Source organism: Echinops telfairi, unplaced genomic scaffold (genome assembly GCF_000313985.2).
Source record: "Echinops telfairi isolate 266 unplaced genomic scaffold, ASM31398v2 ScPeMD7_7400;HRSCAF=8409, whole genome shotgun sequence".
NCBI classification, from domain to species: Eukaryota; Metazoa; Chordata; class Mammalia; order Afrosoricida; family Tenrecidae; genus Echinops; species Echinops telfairi.
In genome coordinates, this window is record NW_022111300.1 from 49,488,381 (window position 1) to 49,511,903 (window position 23,523).

A 23,523-nucleotide genomic window follows, 5' to 3' on the forward strand; every position below is an offset into this window, starting at 1 on the left:
AAAATTTTGATCTTACTTTTAAATGAATAAAATCTAGGAGGCATCTTACAACAGGAGCTACTGCCTCAATATGACTTAACTTTGAGTGAACCATTCAAGGAAAACCACAAAGAGCAAAGCACCCCTTGAAAGCAAAGAAACATCACTGCAATCCAGTTGCTGCCAGCTCATAGTGACCCAATAGGACAGGAGAGACTTACCCTGTGTGTTTCTGAGACCAGAATTCTTTAAGGGAGTAGAAAGCCTAGTCTAGTCTTCTCTGGAAGAGAGGCTTGTGTTTTTGAATGACTAACCTATAGGCTACCAGCTCGACAGGGTAGCCTGTTGTCCCTTAGAATGTGCATACATTGGAGGCTTCATCTTCAAAGACCATAGTCTATGAGAGTATCAGTATGTCCTAGGACAATGAAACGAATCAATAAATGTAGTAGAAACCAGACAAATGAAATCACTGTGTCCAGTGCCATAAGATGTAGCTTCCAAAAGCACACATAGGCTTTCTATAGCTACCTAGTAGGTATAAGGAATCTTGGATCATGAACATGGTTAATTTTTTAGCTACTTAAATGGGAAGGTTGGTGGTTTGAGTCTGTATGGAAGAATGGCCCGCCAATGTATATATATATAGATCTATTCCCATCAGTCCCTATGTATCAATTCCAACCAGAATGCATGGGGGTTGTCCTACAGCACAGTGGACTCTTGGGCTTCTAATGGATTGTTTTGGGGTTCACTTGTAATTAACGCACTTGCACAGCATTGCTCCGAAGATGGGCTTTTTAACAAGCAGAGCAAGAAGCCATTGCAGGGTTTGGGTGGGTGTGTTAAAATGGAATTCCTATTTCTCCACTCCCAGGATAAACTCCAGTGAGCAATCTAAGTATTAAAACATCATACACCCCCACACACCCCCACACACTGGAAAACACTGGTGAACTCTCTTCTTCAGAAAACGCTTTTCTAATTGTGACTCATCTGCAGAAGCAATAAAGGATTAATGCCAGTCAGTTTGACTGCCTAAGGAAACCACATGCCAACTCTGCCTTAAGGGACCTCTGAGAGCTGGTCTGAACCAGAGCCCCTCCATCCACTCACGCCCTGCTTCCCTGACTAGGAAGGCCCCGCCCTGCCTGGGGACTTCCTGAGGGAGCCTTTATCTACTCCCAAATATGCCTCCACCCTCCAGCCTGGTTCCTACTGCTTCTGCTTCGCAGACTTTGGGGTACGTATGCGGTTGGGGTCCTGCTACCCTCGCGGGGTGCAGTTTCGCTTTGTCCTCTGGACTAGGAAGAGCGGGAGGGAGGGAAGTGCCAGCCTACCCCGCGGGGATCCCAGTTCCAGATCCACATCTGGACCAGGGTCTCCAGAGGGAGGTGCCAGGGACAGCACGCAGAGCAGGGTGGACTCCCAGGCTTGATTGCCAAGCAGCTGAAGAACAGAGGGGAAAGGGAGATATTCCCCTAAGGAAAGCAGAGTTCTAGAATAAAAAGAATGTGCCCTAGTAGAAGGCTCAGTGGGATTTCCCAAGTCTATTTAGTCAAAAGCCCACACTGGGGAGGGGACGAAAATTAATCTGATCCCCTGTACCAGGCAGGCAAGTAGGCAGAGCAAGTCTCCCACTGCTCCACAGGGCTTGTGCACAGTGGGGTTTGTAACATGGCAGGGAACGCCAGAAAGAGGGTCCAAAACCTTGTGAGTGGTGCTTCCCGGCAAGTTGTGAGTGGTAGGAAGGAGTGTGTCACGTTGTGTACTATCTCTCTGTAGCTTTCATCTAAGTTTTCTATAAGGACCTGCGGACTAAAAAGAAATATTACTGAAAATGCTAAAGGTCATAACACAGAACAGGGAGGCATAAAACATATCATGGAAAAGTGAAATTAAAATAATAGATTTGATTTCAAGAACATTTTGTAACCTCCTCATTTTAATAAAAATAATGCATGAGACATTGCAGAATGGACAGAACACTATAAATACTATAAAAAACTAACCAGACACATTTGTTGTCTGACATTTCTGTTTAATCTTTCAATGATGGTCACAGCTTTGCATAACTAAGATGAACTTCTTATTACATTTTTCTCTTCCATCATTGAGCGTCATAATGCACATATCCATGGCCTTATGGTTTTATTATTATTTTCATTTCAATCCCACCTGTAGAGGACCGAAACTAGGAACACGTCTTCCAGTTAGGGTTTGGACACAAGTGGAAATGTCTAAGATGATTGAAGGTCAGCGGTGCTTGTGCTTAAGGCTCTCATGCAACCTTTTTTGTCGTTTGATTTATCCTTCATATTAAGATTTCATGTTATTGTGAATATGGGGTTGTTTGTTAAACAGTGTAATATATTGAATCATCTTTTCTTGCTTTATTTTGTGGGTGACTTTACTATATTGAAATATATTTGTGTGATCAAATCATATGTGGGGGCTTCAAAATGTTCATGGGAAAACAGATGAACAGATAGGGGAGCTTTCTCATAAACGTTTGAAGCCTCTTGGGAGATGCAAGCCCTCCCACGAATGCTATAGAGATGCCACTAAGAACACCCTCAAAGCAGTGAATGTGATGGTTTCCTGCCTCCCCTACTCTGTCTTCGCAAACACTTACTCAGATTTTAGTGCCTCTGCATTTTCCCTTTTATAAAACTGCCATAAATCCACGCTGACTTGTAACAACCCCACAGGACAAGGTAGAATTGCTCCTGTGAGTTTCTGAGACTGTAACTCTTTACAGGAATTGAAATCCCATCTTCTCCATTAGAGCAGCTGGTGGTTTCAAACTGCTGACCTTGCAGTTAGCAGCTCTGCTTGTAATCACTACAGCACACAGAATAAATGTGGGTGGTCAAGAAAGAAAAAACTAAAAAGTTTTGGGTTTTTTGCAGCATCCTAATTTTTCATTGTGTTCCCCTGGTGGTGTAAATCCATAGTGGTCCTAGCTGCTAACCCAAGTCGACCTAGAGACTATTTATTTTAGAAAAATTAGTAAATCAATAAATTAGCCATTGAAGTCTTTTGAGGCCCAGTTCTTCTATGACACAGAGGGGTTACGATGAGTCAGCATCAAGCAATGACAGCCAGGTTATTTGCTCATGACAAGTGTCGACTAGTGGGTCAACATGTACTCAATGGCTTCGGTAATAGTGTTTTTTCCTCTTTCAGGTTCAACATCATGGACGTCCTGTCAGAATCCAACGGCATCTTTGCTTTAAAGCTTTTTAAAAAGCTGGGTGAAAATAATACAGGGAACATATTTTATTCACCTTTGAGCATTTCCTCTGCCTTGGCCATGGTCCTCATGGGGGCAAAGGGGAACACAGCTGCCCAGATGTCCCAGGTACTTAAAGCCATTTCAAGGCAACAGCAAATGGACTTCTATTTTGATTGAGTGGGTGTTTTCATTTCAAATCCCAATGACATGGCTTTTAGCAGAGAACTGGGGCGGGGGGTGGGGGGGGGGGGGGGGTGTCAGTAAAGAACTTGTTATTCACGGCAAGATCATCCTATGGTGGGCTTCCTCAGGATTCTATCTTTGAGGAGAAAGTGTAGATACTCTATCAGAAGATTGATTTTATGATCACATTGGGGCAATAGATGAGTTTGTGAGTAAACAAAGGGTTACGTCAAAGCTGATTCATGGGACAGGGTAAGATTTATAGACTGAAAAGCAGTTTAAGCTGTCCTACTCCCAGGCACACATACATCCATTACACAGTAGGAGACTGGGAGAGGAGTACTCTAATAGACTCAGACATTCTCAAAAGCCAGGATGTGGTCTGGCATGTGGAAGGCATAGAGAAGTTTTTCAACCACAGTGACTTTGAAATGCAGCCAAGTACATGTTGATCTCTGCTTTGAGAACAGAGAACATTCCATGATCCGTCACTATTTGTAATTTCCGTGAGTCATCCTAATTTACTGTTTTCCTTGGTATTAATTTTCATCTTTGTTCTTGACTCCCAAAACTAAACCAAACTCAATGCCACGGAGTCAATGGTGATTCACAGAGACCCCCTGTGGGAGGTCTGTAACTATTTATGGGAGTAGAAAGCCCAGTCTTTCTCCTGAGGAGCTGTTGGTGATGAGAGCTCCGATTTTTCTTCTTTTTTCTATAAGAAATCACTCACGTTTATTACTAGGTAACTCTCAGCCTGTTTCCTGCCCATAGAGAGTGGGCCCCGGAGGCCTCTGTTCCCCAAGCATCTGTCACTCCTTTTTAGTCCAACGCATCGATGTTCAGTAAAGAAGATCTTCTTCCACAACTCTATCATGTGTTCCCCAGCTTTCTTTCTGTCACCAGGCCAGATTTTCCAACAACTGTCCCTTCTTCTTTGTTTCCAACTTTCTCATTCCAATCACCGTAATTATTGGCACATTTCGATTGTTTGATCAATTTCAGACTGAAGAAGTAGGAAGAATCTTTCATTTTCTTCATCACTAGTTTTAGTGGTCGATGCATAAAGTTGATTATCAGTGATAGAGTATTGGGTTTCTTTGTATGTGGATAGATATCATCCGATCACAGAGCGAATTGCCCTTTCGAGCTAGGTCTTGAACTGATCTTTTTGTCAATGGATGTGATACCATTCCTCTTGAATTTATCCCTCCTAGCAGAGTAAACCATCTGCTTGTCTGATTCAGAGTGGCCAATAACAGTTCATTTCAGCTCACCAATACCGATCTGTACACTGGCCACCTCACTTTGGACACATCTGTTTCCTAGATTCATAATTTGTACATTCATCTTCCAGTTCTTAACGCACGTTTGCATCTCTTTCTTCTCATTTTGAGAAGTGCCACATCAGGAAATGTTATATTCTGAAAGCTGTGCTTCATCCGCATCATTATGGTTGACTTGACTTTGAGGGGCATGTGTTTCGAGTCGGCAGCTGTTTCCCTGTGGTATTTGGAATCCCTTCCGACCTCAGGGGCTCAGCTACAGGCACTCTATCCGACAGTGTTTCCCTGCAATGCCTTAGATGTCCAGTGACGAACCCCTCCGAAGTGGCCACCCTCTTCTTTCTTGTCATCGGCTCTTAGTCGGGAAGTTCTGCTGAAACCTGTTCACCTTGTTCAAATGACCCTGCTGGCATTTCAGATACTGGCATGTCCAGCACCACAGCAAACTGCAAGCAGCCACAGTAAGTCCAACTAACTGAGAAGTCATGGTTAAGGTCTGTAGCACCCCGATCAGGCCAAGAGGGTCTCTGAAGTCCTGACTCCGTTCTTGTTAGGTTGGATCCTGGACCCTATTAGGTTGGTGTCTGGGCCCTGAGGTCAGTGCCAAGCATTTGGTCTTTGTCCTGAAAGCATTCTTAACTTTTAGTTGATTTACCAGCTGCAGAGTTTGGGAATACCAAACATTTTTACTCTCCACTCAGCTTATCTTGAGTTCTAAATGATTCTTTCATAGCCTGCTTAATAATCGACCGATCCCTTTGTAAGCTCCTTTTCTCACTCGATACTCGATCCAGTTGTTGCTGGGTTGTATGGTGCCATAGAGTTCATTCCGACCCCTGTTCGCCTCAGTCCCACGTTGAGAGACCCTTCAGGGTGCTGTGCCCTCCCACGGAGGCACCGATCATTCAGCTTTCATCCACTTACCACGATGCCAGAAGTTTGAACCCATCAGTCACTCTATCTGCCCATCTTATTCTGTACAAATTACAGCCTTAGAAACTCATGGGGCAGTTCTACTCTGTCCTTTGGGGTCACTATGACCCCAATAGGTTTATAGGTGTATAGTCATACTTCAACATTTATAGATAAAACGAGTCAATTAGTTCTTGGAACATTGCTCCTGGACATCTTTTCTTAACTTATGAATCCATTCAGGAGATTTTCTAAATTGTCTGTTACTTAAGGTAATAACATCTTTAGTTCTTATGCCAATATATGGCCTGAGTCCTAATGTGTCCAGCTCCTTAGTAATTTTTTCATTCTCATTCCACCTTCTTCTGCAAACAGACTGGTTTTGCTTCCAACCTCTGTCAGTCACATGGTTCCTAAGACAGCGCCACACGTTTTAGACATGTGTTAGGGCAGTTCTCCACTTTTAAGTACAATTACTACCTGTTTCATCTCTTACTGCAATACAGATATCCTGAAATTCTCTGTGGTTTAAAATAATAATGATTACCTTATTTTTAAGTTCTGTGTGTGGACTGAGAAGTCCTTTTGCTCGATTGGAGTTCAACTGGGGTCATTTGTGTGGCCCCTCTCCGTGTAATAATTTGCTGGCAGGCTCACAGAGGATCTTCTGAGAACGAGGGTCCTTGGGACTGGCAATTGAGTGGGGACTAGATTCTCCATAGAGAGTCATTTCTTCTGGGGTAGTCGCACATGAATTTTCCATAAAGGTGGCCAGATCACAAGAGTGTGAGTGTGGAAGCTGACATATGTTTTAAGGACTAGGTATGTCATACTGTCCCATCAATTGCATTCTGCTGGTCAAAGCAGGTCTCAAGGCCAGTCTAGATCCAGTAGGAGGGAAAGGGGCCACAGCCTTTGCTGTCAGGAACTAATGCCTAGTTACTTTGGAGGGCAGCTGGGCAGTCATGTTTGTAGTCAAAGTACTCCACATAGTGAGCATGAATACCATAGTTATTCTGTTAGCATTTATGAATGTATTTCTACTGCTAACAATAGATTCTGGTTTCCTACTGTATTTGATTATAGGGAAACCTTCGAAGAGTAACAGATAAGGATACTATAGGACATTTAGACAGAGTTCATCTTTAATGAGCTGCTCATCATTCAAGCTGTACTACGTATCTGTATGCTGAAAATGCTGAGTGTGGTGTAGGGCGGTACCAATTCTTGAACTCAGGGACACTGAAGATGTGTATTGCTATTCCGGTTTCATTGCAGGCACTTTCACTGGATAAAGTTGGAGGTGGAGGTGCAGATGTGCACCAAGGCTTCCAGTGGCTTCTCTCTGAAGTCAACAAGCCTGACACTCAGTACTTGTTGAGAACCGCCAACAGGCTCTTTGGAGAAAAGACTTATGACTTCCTCTCAGTAAGTTTTGCCTATGGATTTTCACTAGGGAACTGGAAGCAGCATAGCAGTGGGAGGGAGGGACGGTGTGGGAGAGACCCAGAGGAGAGCGGGCTGTGACTTCCGGTCTCCAGTCACAGACCACACCCAGCTCCTCTGTCTGCTGAGATGCTGTGTCATCAGAGAAACGGGCTTCCTAAGGAATATTCTATGTGTTGATTGTGTCTGTAGGTGTGCACTGATGTCGCTGTCTGTCCTAGCCTTTCAGAGATTCCTGCCGCACCTTCTACCAGGCAGACATGGAAGAGCTGGACTTTGCTAATGCTGCAGAGAAGTCCAGAGGGCACATCAACTCCTGGGTGGCCGAGAAGACAGAAGGTGAAAAGAGATTTTCCTTCTGTTCCAGTAATTTATAATCAGTCTGAACGCAGTTCCCTCACACACTGCCTACTGTAAACAGCAATGATTATGCTCTCTCTATCACTAAGCACATTTTTTTCAGACATATTGTCTACCCCTGACATGCTCTCCTGTCTCTGGGCTGCCCTTCACTCTTCAGTGGACCTCTTCTCCCCAATCCCCAGTCTGTTCTGACTCTGTTCCTATGTAGCCTTTCTTTCTCACGAGCACAATACGGAAAGTCCTCGGGGGGATTCAGACTGGCTTGTGTCTGTGCTCTGCAGCACATCCACACCGTCTTTTCTTCTTCTTCTTTTAATTAAAATATGATTTTATTGGGGGCTCTTACAGCTCTCGTTACAATCCATACATCAATTGTGTCAAGTGTATTTATACATATGTTGCCATCATTATTTTCTAAACATTTACTTTCTATTGAGTTCTGGGTATCAGCTCCTCTTTTTTCCCTCCCTCACCCTCCTGACCCCTTGATAAATGATAAAATGTTATTATTTTCATATCTTACACTGACCACTGTCTCCCTTCCCCCACAGTTTCTGTGATTCGTCCCCCTCGCTGTGGGGAGGTGGTGGTCACACACTCTGGTCTTAATGTCCATGCTTCTCAACAGTTGCCACAGCATTTCCCCCTTTGACCATCCATTGAATTCCTTTCTTTAGTGAGAGCCAAATGAAGGTCGAACAGGATAGTGAGACTGCAGGAAAGTAAAAAGAAATGGAGGAAAGAACTAGGAGGCAAAAGACATTTACAGAGGAATAAAGGTAGACATGCACATATGTAAATATATTAATATATAACAATAGAGCTATAGGTCTATGCACATATATTTAAGTGTTAAGTATTAAGGTAGCAGATGGGCATTGGGTCTCTACTCAAGCACTCCATCAACAGAAAAACACTTTGTTCTAATCACCTGGCAGTCTGTGATGCTCACCTTCCCAACACAATTGGTGCATAAGTAACGTGGTGAAGAAAGCTGCTGATGCCTAGCTATCAAAAGATATAGTATCTGGAGTCTTAAAGGCTTGAAGTTAAACAAGCGGCCATCAAGCAGGGAAGCAACAAAGCCCACATGGAAGAAGCACACCAGCCTATGTGATCACGAGGTGTTGACAGGATCAGATATCAGGCATCAGATGACTCAAAACAAGCAATAATATCAATGCAAATGATGGGGGTCAGAGTGGAGACCCAAAGCCTATCTTTCGACATTCCCTAACAGAAGGGTCACAGGCAAGCAACGAGCAAGCCAGGGTGCAGTATAGCAGCAAGGGTATACACAACATCCCTCTAGTTCTTTAATGCTTCCTCCTCCCTGCCCCCTGCCCCTCTAACCCCCACATCATCATGATGCCAGTTCTATCTTACAAATCCAGCCAGACTGGAGCATGTACACAGGTACAGATAAGAATCCATGACAGATAAACCCCTCAGAAACAGTAATGGGAGTAGCTATAACAGGAGCATCAGGTGAGATGGGGTGAGAAATGGGGAAATGACTACAATGATAGACATATAACCCCCAGTCCCCTGGGGACACACGACAGAAACATGGGAGTAGGGAGACAGTAGATGGTGTAAGATATGAAAATAATAATAATGTATAACTTATCATGGATCCACAAATGTGGGAGGGTGGGTGAGGGAGGGGAAAAAGAGGAGCTGATACAAAGGGCTCAAGCAGAAAGAAAATATTTTGAAAATGATGATGGCAACATATGTACAAATGTGTTTGATAAAACTGATGTATGGATGGATTGTTAAAAGAGCTTTAAGAGACCCCCATAAAATGATTTATTAATAAAAACAAAAGAAAGAAGGAACCCAGGGACAAGGGAACAACAAGTGATCCAAAATTGGTGGTGAGGCGGGTGTAAGAGGCCTGGTAAGGCTTGATCAAGGACCATGTAACCGAGAGGAATTACTGAAACCCAAATGAAGGCTGAGCATGATAGTGGGACAAGAGGAAAGTAAAAGGAAATAGACATCAAAGAACAAAAGATCATATCATTATGAAGGAGGGGGAGTGCGGAGTGGAGACCCAAAGCCCATCTATAAGCAACTGGACATTCCCTTACAGAAGGGTCTCCGGGAGGAGACAAGCCAGTCAAGGTGCAGTTTAGTAACAATGAAATATACAACTTTCCTCTAATTCTTACATGCTTCCTCTCACCCAGTATCATTATACCTATTCTACCTTACAAATCCAGCTAGACCAGAGCATGCACATGGTACAGATCAGAGCTGGAAACACAGGGAATCCAGGCCAGATAAACCCCTCAGGACCAATAATGAGAGTAGCACTACCAGGAGGGGAAGGGGAAGGTTGGGGAGAAAAGGAGAACTGATCACAATGATCTATATATAACCCCCTCCCTGGGGGACAGACAACAAACAAGTGAAGGGAGATGTCAGACAGTGTAAGACATGGAAAAATAATAATAATTTATAAATTATCAAGGGTTCATGAGGGAAGGGGCACGGGGAGGGAGGGGAAAATTGAGAAGCTTATACCAAAGGCTCAAGTAGAAAGCAAATATTTTGAGAATGATGATGGCAACAAATGTACAAAAGTGCTTGACACAATGGATGGATGGATGGATTGTGAAAAGAGTTGTACCAGCCCCCAATAAAATGATTTTTAAAAAGAAAGAAAGAAGGAAAATAAGAATGCCGTTCTTCAAGTCACAGGCCCCAGTCACTGCTCTCTATCAGCTGCGCTGTCAAATACCTCCTGCCCAGGGAAAGATCTATTCTTAATGCGATGTGTTTGGTTCACCTTGTAATATTTCTCCTGCCAGGGCCTGACACTCTACTTCAAATTGCTCTCATTGCTTTTAAGGTTAATGTACAGGGTTTATTAAGGTTAATGTACACGGTTTATTTGGGAGTACAGGGAAACCCTTTTTTCTGTGCTCGTCTAACAGAGTCTCACAAATCGGAGGACTGAAAACTATAAAAATGTACTCTCACAGGGATGGAAGCTAGAAGTGTGAAGTCAAGTTGTCTTCAAGGCAGTTCTGACTCTGAAGGGCTCAGTCAGATTCTTCCCTTTCAGATCTCAGCAAGCTTGAAGAGGAGGCCTCTGCAGCACTTGATTTGTGCAGGCAAAAATCCAACCTCTGCCTTCATCTTTCCAGAGCCATCGACTGAAATTTTTGTTTGCCTGTGTCTCTTCCTGATTTATAAGGATACTGGTTGTGTAGTTTTAGGCCCACCCATGCTCCAGTGTGAGCTCATATTCCCTGATTATATCTGTAAAGGCCCGATTTGAAAATTAGATCACAGTAACAGGCACTAGGCCTTCAGACAATGAGCATGTCTTTGTGGGTGATACAAAGATCACCTTAAAGCAGCGGTTCTCAACCTGTGGGTCGCGACCCCTTTGGGGGGTCGAATGACCTTTTCACAGGGGTTGCCCAATTCATAAAAGTAGCAAAATTACAGTGATGAAGTAGCAACAAAAATAATTGTATGGTTAGGAGGTCACCACAGCATGAACGGTATTAAAGGGTCACAGCATTAGAAAGGTTGAGAATCACGTGAGTATCATTTCTAATGTGCAAATCAGAAATCTACTTTAGCGAACTCAAACTCTGCCATCAAGTTGATGCTGACTCACAGTGACCCTGTAGGACAGGGTAGAACTGCTCCTATGAGTTTCTGAGACTGTATCTGTTTGTGGAAGTAAAAAAACTCATGTTTTTTCCATGGAGTGGCTGGTGTTTTCAAACCGCTGGCCTTAGGGAATCACATCCCAAAGCATAACCACTATGCCAGCAGGACTCCTGACTCTTAGCTCAGTACTCTTTCCTTCTTCTTCACAGGTAAAATCACAGAGGTGCTCTCATCAGATTCAGTTGAGTCCTTGACTAAGCTGATTATCGTCAATGCCATCTACTTCAAAGGAAGTTGGGCCAAGCAGTTTAAACGAGAACATACCCACGAAAAACCCTTTAAAGTCAGCAAGGTGAATACCATTTACTAACGAAGGATATTTTTGCAAACAGTTTCTGTGTACATGGTGGTTTTACAACAAGGAGCTTTGACTTGATACACACCTGAGGGAGCTCAGCAGTTTGGCCCCAAGCCTGGGGACCTTCTCTCTTCCTTCTCCTACACTATCTCATCCAGGGGGTTGCACACCCCTAGGCCCTGTCCTGACTCCCTACAATCAACCTCTGCCCTTGGAATCACAAATTGCTCCAGCCTGAGACCCATCCTGGCCTCCTGGCCCTTCTGAGGTGGGATTCCCACCCCACAGTGTGAGCTCACAGGAGTAGGTCTCCTCTACCTGGAGGAGGCCAGAGACCAGGGTGATGTGATTCTGGGTGATTCTCTGAGGGCATCAGACGTGCTCTCCACCTGCTCTTCATTCCTGGCACACGGCTCTCTTCCTCCTGTGGCAAGGTGTGTGAGACACCACACCTACAGCCCCAAACAAAACCTCAAACTCACGGCCACTGAGGCCCTTCAGAATCACAGCAAGCCTGCACACGACCTAAGAGAACTGCCTCTTTGGGCTTTTGAGATGGCAAAGCTTTCTGGGAACAGAAAGCCTCGTCTTTGAAGCGGGGAGCAGTTATATGTTTGAATGGCTCTCCTTGTGGTTAGCAGCCCAAAGTATTAACTACTAAGCCACCAGACTCACTACTCACAATGCAGCCTGGAAGAAAAAGGAAGTATGTGAGCAAAGGACAAAACCTTTCTGCTCCTTCTGAGCTTCTCCCTGCCTATGCATTGTGGGAAACCTTGCTGCTCGGCCTGGTTGGACAGCACTTCGTGCTGTTTCCTGTAGCTAAAAGTCATGTGGAATCCGATCTCCCTTTCTAGTCTCTCCAGCCAAGAAAGACAAGCTAGACAGGCTTTACAATGGATGCTGAGTACACCATAGGATGTATGTGTTGTTATGAATTTTCCTTTGAGGTCCTTTCTTTGTAACTAAAACAAAACTCTCTCTACCCAGGATTTTTGTGTGAGACATTCACTGACTACAAAGGATTTATTGGAACAATAGTACATCCAATTGTTTACCTATTGCCTTTGACTTCTTTCTTGCCAGAGACAGCTGATTAAGTAGTTGCCCCAGAAGTGTAAGCCGCTAAGACATCTGAAAGATGACAGCTCTCAAGCAGATTAGTGAGGGATCAAAAGGGTTAAGTCATGCACTTCCAGGGAAATGTGTCCATGTCCAGTGCACATGTGCAGTGAGATGTGTGCGCTAGAGTCCATGGGAAGGGACAGCTAGGGCTATGCATTTGGGAATCCTATTTGTATTCCTCAGACTGGAGAAGACTCCAAGAAAAATAAGTTGAAGGAATTAGCCGTGGGTCCCGGGTATTCAGAGGTTGAGATCATGAAGACAAACCAAGAAAGGAGGAGCCCAGGAAGTTCCTCAGAACCCAGAAAGGGAGTGTTCTAGGCTTAGAGAGTACCAACTCCATTGATGTCCAGCCACCCCAGGTGTCACCTGTCATGTTTCAACTTCTCGTTTGTACCTTCCTTTGCAGCACGAGGAGAAGCCTGTTCAGATGATGTTTCAGGAATCTACCTTTAAACTGATTTACATACAAGAAATATTCACCCAAATTCTGGTGCTTCCCTATGTTGGACAGGAGCTGCATATGATCATCATGCTTCCAGATGAAAATACTGATTTGGAAATGGTAATGGGAGGATAAGGGACCCAGGTGGAACAGGGGTTAAGGGTTCAGCTTCTGATCAAAACATTGGTAGTTCTCTGCAAGAGACAGAGGTAGTCATGTCCCCTTTCTAATGATTGCAGCCTTCAAATCCACTCTGTCTTATGTCCTCACCAAGGGTCCAAACAGATGGCCTTACAACCATTTCATAATGTGTATTAACAGACTCTCAATCCCAGTGTCTGAAATTCCCACTTTCTCAATGGCCAAACATAATTAGCATCTCATCTTCTTACTTTTTTACCTTCTGATATATGGAGAGAGACAAGCAGTTAATGTATAAAGAACCATTTGGCAAGTTTTGAAATTATAATTTTCATATCCTAAGTCTCGCTGGATAGAACACACAACTTCTCCTTCCTTAGTATACTTCCTGCTAAGACTTTTCATATCCAACCCACTTTCATGGGGGTCCTGCTACACCAACTTCCTTCCACCTGATACTCAGCCACTTGGTTTCTAAACCATGATTGATTGATTCACTTACATCAAAGTCAATCTGCAAGTATTCTTCACTGCATGAGGATGAATGGCAACCCCTAAATCCACCATACCTTTGTGAGGGAAAGGCCAGCCCCCCACAATTAATTGCGGGTTCAATAGGCCTGGTTAGCTCAGTCAGTAGAGCATGAGACTCTTAATCTCAGGGTCATGGGTGTGAGCCCCACGTTGGGCACCATTTTTGGAGGGAAAGTCAAACCCCCCACTAATCGTGGGTTCTATAGGCGCAATTGTACAGTTGAGATATGTAAAGATTATAATAAAGTCATAGACAGCATGAGAGATAAAAGAAAAATTGAAGTAATGGAGGCAGACACATTTCATAGTCACATGCTCACCTCTGCCCCACTTGGTGGTCCATGTGGAGATGGGAGACCAGATGGCAGGAGGGAGGGGGAGGGGAAGAAAGACAAGGGGAAAGGGAACAGGGGATCGAGGACAGGGGAGAGGAAGGGAAGCCCACCAGAGGCAAAAGGGGATCTTTATTGCTAACCCAGGCTTATATACCTTTGAGAGGTCAAGAAAGCCCCCTAATTTCAGGTAAAGACATACGTTACAGGAAGGAGTTGTACTATAGGTTATACAGCAATGAGGGGATCAATCTAGGGATATACAGGCAACAGGAAGAGGAGGCATTGGGGGTATACATGTGACAAGAAGTGCGGATCCTAGATTCAGGATAGCAGCCTAACTTTGGATGTCACTGAGCAGGTTTGACCTGTTCTCTGTATCTCCATAGAAACCATTATCAGTAGGGTGTAAACCCTACTTCCAGGGACCAGACTAATGGTCACAAGCCTTTAGGGAGAAGTAGCCCATTGTCCTTAACAGCAGGGAGTGGGCCCCTCTTGTAGTGGGACCAGACAGTAGTCTGGCAACTGACTGCCTTCAGGGAGGTATCTTGCCAATCATTTACCATTAGTTGCAAGCAGTGTCCTAGGTCTAACATACATTTGGGAGAGACAACTTGGGAGAAATCTTTTTGTTTCCCACAATTCCCTCTTTTGTTTTATATATAAAATTCAAAAGAGCCACATGGGCGACATGGTTATTTTCTATATATTGAAAGCTGTCAAGGCAAAACTTCATGATCCAATTAATATAGCCAAAAATTCAGGCTTATAGGAAACATTTTGAATTCAGGCATGGGGGATAACATCCTCCTATGCCCATCCGCTATTGGAGGAATTTACAAGAGGGATTGGATGTCGCAGTGAGAAGTAGAGCCAATAGGAATGTCTATTTCTATAGGGAGATAGAATCAACCACTTGCTTACTTCAAGGCAGCATAGCTTAAGGGGAGAAACTGGAAATGATAGACTACTGCAGGAAAATGTACTTGGACTATATCTCCAACTACTAGAGTGGCGGTCTTCCTGCCATGGAATACTAATCTTCCAGATTCCCTCCGTACCAATAAGGAAATAAGTCCCAGTTTCATTTCCCTCTGCTAGTATCCCACATTTCCCCTTTCTGCACTAAGTTTAAAATTTAATAGTGTCACAGAGGCAACATGGTCGCTCTTCATATCTTTTAACTTTCTATAGAAGTGACCCGAGACTGCGAGCATCAAAATTATGATTATAGGTAAAACAGTCAGACTAGAACTTAAGTTATGTGAAATACTTTTAATCCAAGCTCAAAGATCCAATGCTTCCATGCCATTCACCAATTGTTTAATCATATAAGAGCCAGGAGTGTATAGAAAACATCCTTTTTTAGCTGATCAACATCTAATGAAATGTTTCCCTTAAGCCCTTGTAAATGTATCCTAATCAAATCCCAATCGTACAATGTCTTATTATATGGGTAAGGAGTTATAAAAAAATCAGTTACATTCCAATCACATTATAGCATTAATTGAGAAGTCAAAAATCTTGATCTTTCAGCAAAACAACAGTCTGAAATAATAGTCCAGTCACTATTTTATAAAATGTTCAGTTATGATAGAGTCCCAGAGTGTCCCTTAGACAGCATCAGCAATGGAAGAAATAGCTCAGTAGTCAGAGATTGCCATTCTTAGGAATCTGCGAGGTCTTCTTGATGTTTTAGATAAACTCAGTAGCAGGACAGTGTCAGGTCACACATCAGTTTCCCTCCTTTCTTCTGGGCCTGGCTGGCTGAAGAGAAATCCACCTATCTCCTTTGCCTGTGAAAATATAAACAAATAGCCCCTCTCTTTGGAGTGTCAGCAATCTGGAAAAAGAATTATGATTCAGCTTTTGCGGTTCGCTCGTGTCCTTCATCTTTCTCCAAATGTGATTGCGTCCTTCTAAGGGGAGTCCATCAGCTCTTTTCTACAACAACATAAATGCATAGCCCTTTCTCCAGGTGACAAATCCCAAACGAGATTTCCATCTTCTTAGGACTCCTTAGGATCAGCTTTCTCTGTAGAAGTGAAAGTGTGTTTATCTGCCCTAATTTTGTTACAAGCTTTCAGTAAGGAGAAAATTTTTTTTGGTTAAAATGACCAAATGAAATTTGTCATACATAAGATTACTCTTCTCCTCCTTCTGTTTTAACAATTCAGATTTCAAAGCATTGCTAGAAATCTCAGTTAACTTTCTAAGCTTTGAACCACTATACCTACTTAGATAAAGTTCATTGCTATGCAAATACCGGCTCTCAGCTCTCAGAGAATTTAGAGAGCTAATAATTGTGAGAACTTCTTACTAAACGGGATGATTTGAAAGCCTTTAAACATTCTTAATACATTTGTTTAGCTCTTCTTGAAGTAACTTACCAAACAGACAATTTTTCTCTAAGTTTACCAATAAGGTTACAGGCTCAATTAAGTCACTTTGCCCTTCAGACTTCTTACACTCTATGATTTTGCAATCTCGCAATATTCTGATCTGATTAACTTTTCTCATTCCTTCTGTGCTAGATTTGGAGGAAGTTAATGGGCAAGTCTTAGGCCCTTTGTGAATGCTCTAAGGAAAAAACCCCAAATCCAGAGTTTAAAGAAGCCCTTTCCTTCAATTCCTAATTCCATGTTGGGGCGCTGTTGTTTCCCTAGCATTCCAGAAGACCCCTTGATTTAAAGGGTGGTCAAACTTCTCAAGTACTCTTTCCTGATAAGTATAAATTTTTACTCTAGAAATTCAAGGAAACAAAAATTGGCTTAAGCAATCTTTCTTCTTTACAAGTCATGGTATATCAGATTTCAGCACTGCCTTAACTTCTTCTTCATCATCCTGATCAATAATTCCAACAACATCTTGAGAATTTAGGTTGGACTTTCCTAGTAAATATCCTATAATTCTTTTGGGTAGTGGGCCCCAAATACCCCTCTTAATAATTTCTGATTTAATCACAGATTTTGGCTTTTCCTCACAACTCTGATTAACTCCAGTATCAATTTTAATTCCCTGAGTACTTAGGTTAAATCTTCCTGATAAAAACTGCATTATTCTTTCAATAAGAGGCTCCTGCTTTTTGGAACCAACAGGTTGCCACAAGGGCTTCTGAGCCTTTTCTTGATTAGTCAAACTTAATGCAGTGAGAACAGAGGCTGGGCTTTTGCCTCTTTGGCCAGGTCTGTTCTCCTGCTGTGAGATTGGGTGATACCTGCTATTTCTGCTATTCAAAGATTCTTTTGCTGGGTTAGACAGAGTCTTTGCCTTCTGAGCTCTGTTAGGTGGGACTTGGATCAAGTTCCTTCCTCCATTTTCCCGTTGGGAAGGCTTTGCTACGGCAATCCTTTACTGTTGAATCTTGAGCGACATTGACTCGCCCAATGCCTTTCCTTCCTACAGCGGGGGCAAAGTTCAGGTTCATTTAAATCCAATCTTGATGGCCCTGGCCAATGCTCAAATGCAGGCTGCAGCTTGCTCTCTGTGGCCAGGCTGATTGTACTGCGCTGCCTACACTCTCTTTGAAGATAACCTGTCTTTCCACAACTAAAGCACTTTCTTCTAGGTCTGGTGTAATTTGCTAAGGCAGCTGCCATGAGGTTGGCCTTATATTCATCTGTCTCTATATTCCTGCATATTCTAAGATAATCTAACAGCATGCCCTGCTCCCTTTAGGGACACAAGGTATTTTTAAAGTGTTTATTAGAGAAATCATAAGACTGCTTATGCGGTAGATCTCTTACTGCCTGGACATTTTTTACACATTTGGAAATGGAATTTTCCAATAGGGACACAAAGTCAGCATAGGATTCGTCATTCTGCTGTCTTTCAGCCATGTGACTCGGCCTTCTCTCTTCTGATGGAATTATCTTTTCCCAGGCCCTTAGGCAAACCTTACATATCTGTAGTATTGTCTGTTCAGTAAACTGTAGTTGTGACTCAATTGTGATATAATTCTCATCCCCTAACAATTGATGAATTCCTATATCTATCCCATCCTCAGCATTTTTCTGAGCTTGTGAATGGGCTGTAAAATCCCACCTAATAGGATATTGTAAAAATTCTGAAGGGTAAAGACAAATTTTCGCCTGGACTGTCCAGTCATTAGGGGTCCAGCTCTCAGACTCTGCTAAAACCCTTATCATGCTAATTGCATAACGTGAGTCTGGGCCATAATCATTGACTGCCTGCTTGAGATCTTTTAGCAACTTATAAGTTAAGGCACAATGAATTCCTTGTTGGTATTTCCTGCAAGGCTCTCTGCTAACAACTCTAACAGGATAAGACATTCTAAATTCGAAATCTCCTTCTGCAATCCCTCTTTCTACCCTTGAAAGTAAAGATGCTTTCCTATACTTTGCCTCTTTGCTTCTATTTTCTGAGCTGGTCTTCTCTACTGGTATATCTTGAAGCTCCACTTCCAGAACTTCATCTTTTGTGTTACCTTTCCTAGTTTGCATTTCTTTGGAGCTAATCTCTCTACTTCCAGCACTGGCTTGGTCAATTGTTTTACAACCTCTGTCTTTTTTATACTAAATTCCAGCAGGGGAGCAGATGCTTTTACTGATGTTCCCTTCTGACTCGGGCTTAGTTTTTTCAGTTCTGTCTAAAATCTTCTCATCTGCCCAATACCCATTCTGCCCGCCTCTCACCAGATTTAAGTTTGGGTATCTTAGATGCTTCTCACTACTTTGCTGGTCTTGTTTCTTTGCTTTCCCTACCTTTGAAAGCAAGCGAGCTTCCTGGAATTGTTTAATAGCCTTGCTTTGGGTCTTGGAATTGGCTTCCTCTAGTGCTTTATCACCTTTAAACCTTCGGAGACTGCAGTCCCCTGAGGGCATATAGGCTTTGATCATGAGGTTTCCTTTAGAGACTTTAGATAACGAACCAATCCCTGCTTTTTCAGGTTTCCTAAAGTTTCCTCACCCAAATCATGCTCATTTACAGACACTTTAGCTTGCTTTTCTAGATTTGAATAGACACAAGACTTCTTACTAGACTGATAATCCTCATTCTCTTCCTCCTGAAAAGGTACTAAGACCATCTTAACTTGAACCAACAGAGAGCATGTCTCCACAGGGATACTCTCCCCATCTCTGTGTGCTTTTTTAAGTTTACAATGACTTCCTCTCAGGTCTCTAGATCAAAAGTTCCTTCCTCTGGGAACCATGGGTATTAGCTTTTTACTACTTTTAGAAAATATTACATATTTTTCTTTGTTACTTTTATACCCTGTCTTTTCATTAAGTGGATGAGCATAGTACCATAAGCTTCAGGTTTACATTTACCTTGCCCCATTATCCTCTTTAAAATGCTCATTGACTATTTCCACTACTTATCTGAAAATCCCCACACTGGATCCGCACGTCACACAATTTTCTGATTCACTCTATACATTCAAGTGGGGCTGTACAATTGTTACATGGGGTATAACTCCAAAGAGTTTTTTTTCTTACTGTCACGCATTGGGCACTATTTGTGGGGGAAAGGTCAGTCTCCCCATAACTAATTGCAGGTTCAATAGGTGCAATTTTACAGTTAATATATATAAAGATTATAGTAAAGTAATAGAGAGCATGAGAAATAAAAGAGAGATTGAAATAATTCCATGGTAGCATGAAATTACAGCATTTCATGGTAGCATGCTCACCTCAGCCCCGCTTGGTGGTCTACGTGGAGAGAGGAGGAGGGGAAGGAGGACAAGGGGAAAGGGAACAGGGGAGTGAGGACTTGGGGAGAGGAAGGGAAGAGCCAAGGCCAAGGCGGATCTTTATTGCTAACCCAGGCTTAGATATCTTTGGGGGGAGTGCAAGCCCACTAATTACAGGTAAAGACATACGTCACAGGAAGGGGTTGCACTATAGGTTATACGACAATGAGAGGGGAACAGTCTAGGGATATACATGTAATAGGAAGAGGAGGGTTGGGGGGTATACATGCGACAAGAAGGGAAGAACCTAGATTCAGGATGGCAGCCTAACTTTGGGTGTCACTGATCAGGATTGACCTATTCTCTGGATTTCCATAGAAACGATTATCAGTAGGGTGTAAACCCCACCTACAGGGACCAGACTAATGGACGCAAGCCTTTAGGGAGATGTAGCCCATTGTCCCTAACAACAGGGAGTGGGCCCCTATTGTGGTGGGACCAGATAGTAGTCTGGCAACTGATTGCCTTCAGGGAGATAACTTGACAATCATTTACCATTAGTTGGAAGCAGTGTCCTAAGTCTAACATAATTGGGGGAGATGAGTTGAGAGAAATCTTTCTGTTTCACACACACCTTCATGCTTAAAATTTCTTAAATTTGCCGAGTTTCCCCTTTCTCTTCTTCCCTGAGGCATCCAGACTAGAAGCTCTCTTGCCACCACTGAAATGCTGGAGGAGAACTTTCTCCTGTCCCTTCTCCCATCTTCTCCTCTCCCCAGCCACCTACCGCTACAGGAAACCTATTCTGAAGGTCTCTACCTGCTAATTGTATCTTATCATCACCATGATTATCAGATAATCAATGATTTGTTTTGGTAAATCCTTAAAAGACTGCCAAGTGTCAGGTACTATGCTGTGCAAGGAAGGAAAGATAACTGTTAATGCTATATATTTATGCACATCTCCTCTGTCATTATGATATGGTAGGACATCCTTGCCTGCTATCCACGTGTACTGTGAATCTTGAATAGAGATTTCAGCTGGGTGGCAGTGAAAGCGGATATTGCACATGAAATGAAGCACAGCATTGATGTATGTGCAGCCGTCCTCTCCCTGAGGGACTCTGAGCTTGTTTCTCCCTGAGAGGACAGCTTTAACTCAGTGGCTGGACTTCAGAAATCAAGGCTACCAAAGCAATAGCATCATCTGGATGGAGGGTTTCTCATTCCTGTATTTTCCGGGTCTCAGATGCCCATCTACATAGCCTCTAGTCTCAAATAGCTATGTTTTAAAAACAATTTTAGCGTGATATTATTTACATAAAATATAGTTCTTTTATTTATACATGTGGTTCAGTGGTTCTCAGTATATTCACTGTGGTGAATATCAGTAGTGAGTTTTAGACTATTTTGTCGTATTCACAAGAAGCCTTGTTTCTCTACCTCGTGTCACGTCCCTCCTGTCTGCCCCCATCATCCCAATCTAAACAACCTCAAATACACTCAATTCTGAGCTTTTATCCATGTGAGTCAGATCTGCACTGTGTGGTCCTATGGGCTGCCTTTTCTTGCTCAGCGTGGGGCTTTCCCCCTTACCCATGTTGCTCCACTCTCTCATTCCTTGTGATCAATATCTGTCTCCTGCTTATTAAAAATAAATAAACTCCATTGTATATACTGGGCATACCACATTTTGTTCCTAAAAAATCTAATATTTAAATGAATTAAATCCAATTAACAATGCAAATCTGCATGTGCACACTCAGCTTTCCAGCCCGGATGGCACTTTTGGCTTGTGGCCGCCATATTGCACAATGCTGATGGAGAGCATTGATATGACAGTCGAATGTTCTACTCAGTAAGTGTGCTCTCATTCTTAAAATCCCCACTCTCTTCTAGGTGGAAAACCAGCTGACGTATGAGAGATTCCAGGAGTGGACCAGAGCTGACACAGTGGGGGAAAGAAAGGTGGGAGTTTTCCTTCCTACATTTGAACTGGACGAAAGTTATGACCTGGAGAAGCTCCTCCCCACGTTGGGCATGGTCAATGCCTTTGACAGGAGCAGGGCAGACTTTTCTGGAATGTCGCAAAAGAAAGGATTGTTTGTCTCCAAGGTGACACACAAGGCGTTTGTGGAGGTCAATGAGGAGGGCACAGAGGCAGCCGCAGCCACGGCTGCTGTGATTCAACTGCGCTGTGCACAAAGAACCCCGAGGTTCTGTGCCGACCGCCCCTTCCTGTTCTTCATCCGGCACACCAAGACCAACTGCATCCTCTTCTGTGGACGGTTCTCCTCTCCGTAGGGGATGACCTCACTACATGTAGCGTGTCCTTCTCCTTTCCCCGATAAACCTTCTTTTCGACTACTTCCTACTGTGCCTAGAACTCCAGATGACCTTGTTAGTTGAGAGGGCACATTTCAGACATTAAAGGCTGGATTTTGAATCTCATGGTCAGAACTGTGTGTGTGTATTTGCATGGTAATCTTTTTCTCGGCTCTGCAATTGACATTTTCTGATTGCTTTGGTCTCTTTGGCAGAGATTGCACAGAGTCACTGTAACCCTTTGGCTTGCAGTCATGTGTCCTATGAATTCCTCAACCAGTGAAGGGATTTCAGCTGTCACAGGCCTGTCCCATGTCTGCCTTTGTGAAGAGAGCCCCTCTCTGTCCCAGCAGGACACTGTGTTTCTCTTCTCCAGGCTCACAGATATAAATATGCTTTTCCTCCAGACTCCATGGTATTATGATTATGTCCCACTGTTATTGGGAGGGTACAGAGTGAATGAAGAGCTAGCTGTGCTTAACTCTGTTCTAGGACTTTCTTTGAGCCCTTCAGAAACTTCCAAGAGGCAGGAAGAGGAGGTAACTCAGACTGAGTTCTCAGTCTTTTTCTCTGACGTGTATATTATTTTATTGGGACTGGCATGCAAAGAGATTTGTGAATAACCTACGTGTGCAAATACACACGTATTCCAGTTTTCCTCAAATGTTAACATTGGTAACAAGTGAAGTAACTACTTCCAAGTCAAGTAGCTTCAGACATGACGAGTAACTGCCTGATGACTTTCGTATTTCAGACATTAATAGAAGACAATGACAGTGATGGCTGCTTTACCTTCTTGTGCATCGTGCTCAAACTTGGGTTGCCATGTTCAGTGTCCCAGGAACAAGTTCACAAGTCAGTTTGAAGAGAACCAGCCATGCTGCCCTCTAGGGGCTGCCTGAAACACTTCTCCCACTGACCCTCTTAGAGCCCATAGGAGCGGGGCCTGGAGCTTAGCTGATGGAGCTCTTGCTGTCATTCTGTAGCTGCTGCACTCGCTGTCAGAACTGAGCTGTGCGGGCACAATGGGCCTGAGAAACGTGAAGAACTAGGGGATTCATCAGTGTCGTGATGAGGGAGAGAGAAGGCCCAATGGGCTTTTGGTTTAGTTGTCCTTATTGTTCCCCTCTGACTTCCACTTACGGGCTTTTAAAAAAAATCGGGCCAGGGGATGTGGGAAGAGGGCTCCAGGTGGGAATGGCCACATCAGTGGTCCACAAGTGCAGAGAGAGCCTCAAGTGTCACAGTTAGTGCTCGGAGCCTGATGCCACCTCTAACAAGCTCACCGTATGGGCACCAAATAAATAGGGGTGTACGTGGAATCCTGTCTCACTTGCAAGTGTCAAGATGTTTGGCTGCATTGGTACAAAGAAATACAGACTACATCTCTAGAAATTACAGATATGAATGCCAGTGATCCTGTTTCTTATAGATCCACCAAACAATAATTCTTAGACATGCAAAAGCAATCTCAATACACAGAAGATGATGTACATGCAATATAGTTAGGTCTACAATCTGATATCTTTAAGCCTCATACTGCCCCCAAAGTTAACCATTCTTTT

At 43.3% G+C, this 23,523-nt stretch overlaps 1 protein-coding gene across 1 annotated transcript; it reads left to right on the forward strand.

Annotated features, from left to right (window-relative positions):
* The first annotated feature begins 1,193 nt into the window (after positions 1 to 1,193).
* LOC101663076 (serpin B6) lies at positions 1,194 to 22,084 on the forward strand. The gene is made up of 7 exons (XM_004703035.4): positions 1,194 to 1,222; positions 3,169 to 3,343; positions 6,877 to 7,026; positions 7,266 to 7,383; positions 11,253 to 11,395; positions 12,936 to 13,091; positions 21,533 to 22,084. Exons 2-7 carry the CDS (start codon positions 3,179 to 3,181, stop codon positions 21,935 to 21,937), a joined length of 1,137 nt encoding a protein of 378 aa, XP_004703092.1. The 5' UTR covers positions 1,194 to 1,222; positions 3,169 to 3,178; the 3' UTR covers positions 21,938 to 22,084.
* The last annotated feature ends 1,439 nt before the right edge of the window (positions 22,085 to 23,523 follow it).

Coding starts and splice junctions, on each gene's coding strand:
- LOC101663076 (XM_004703035.4), top strand. CDS start 3,179: ATGGACGTCCTGTCAGAATCCAACGGCATCTTTGCTTTAAAGCTTTTT. Junction 7,027..7,265: donor AGACTTATGACTTCCTCTCA/GTAAGTTTTGCC, acceptor TGTCTGTCCTAG/CCTTTCAGAGATTCCTGCCG. Junction 7,384..11,252: donor GGTGGCCGAGAAGACAGAAG/GTGAAAAGAGAT, acceptor TCTTCTTCACAG/GTAAAATCACAGAGGTGCTC.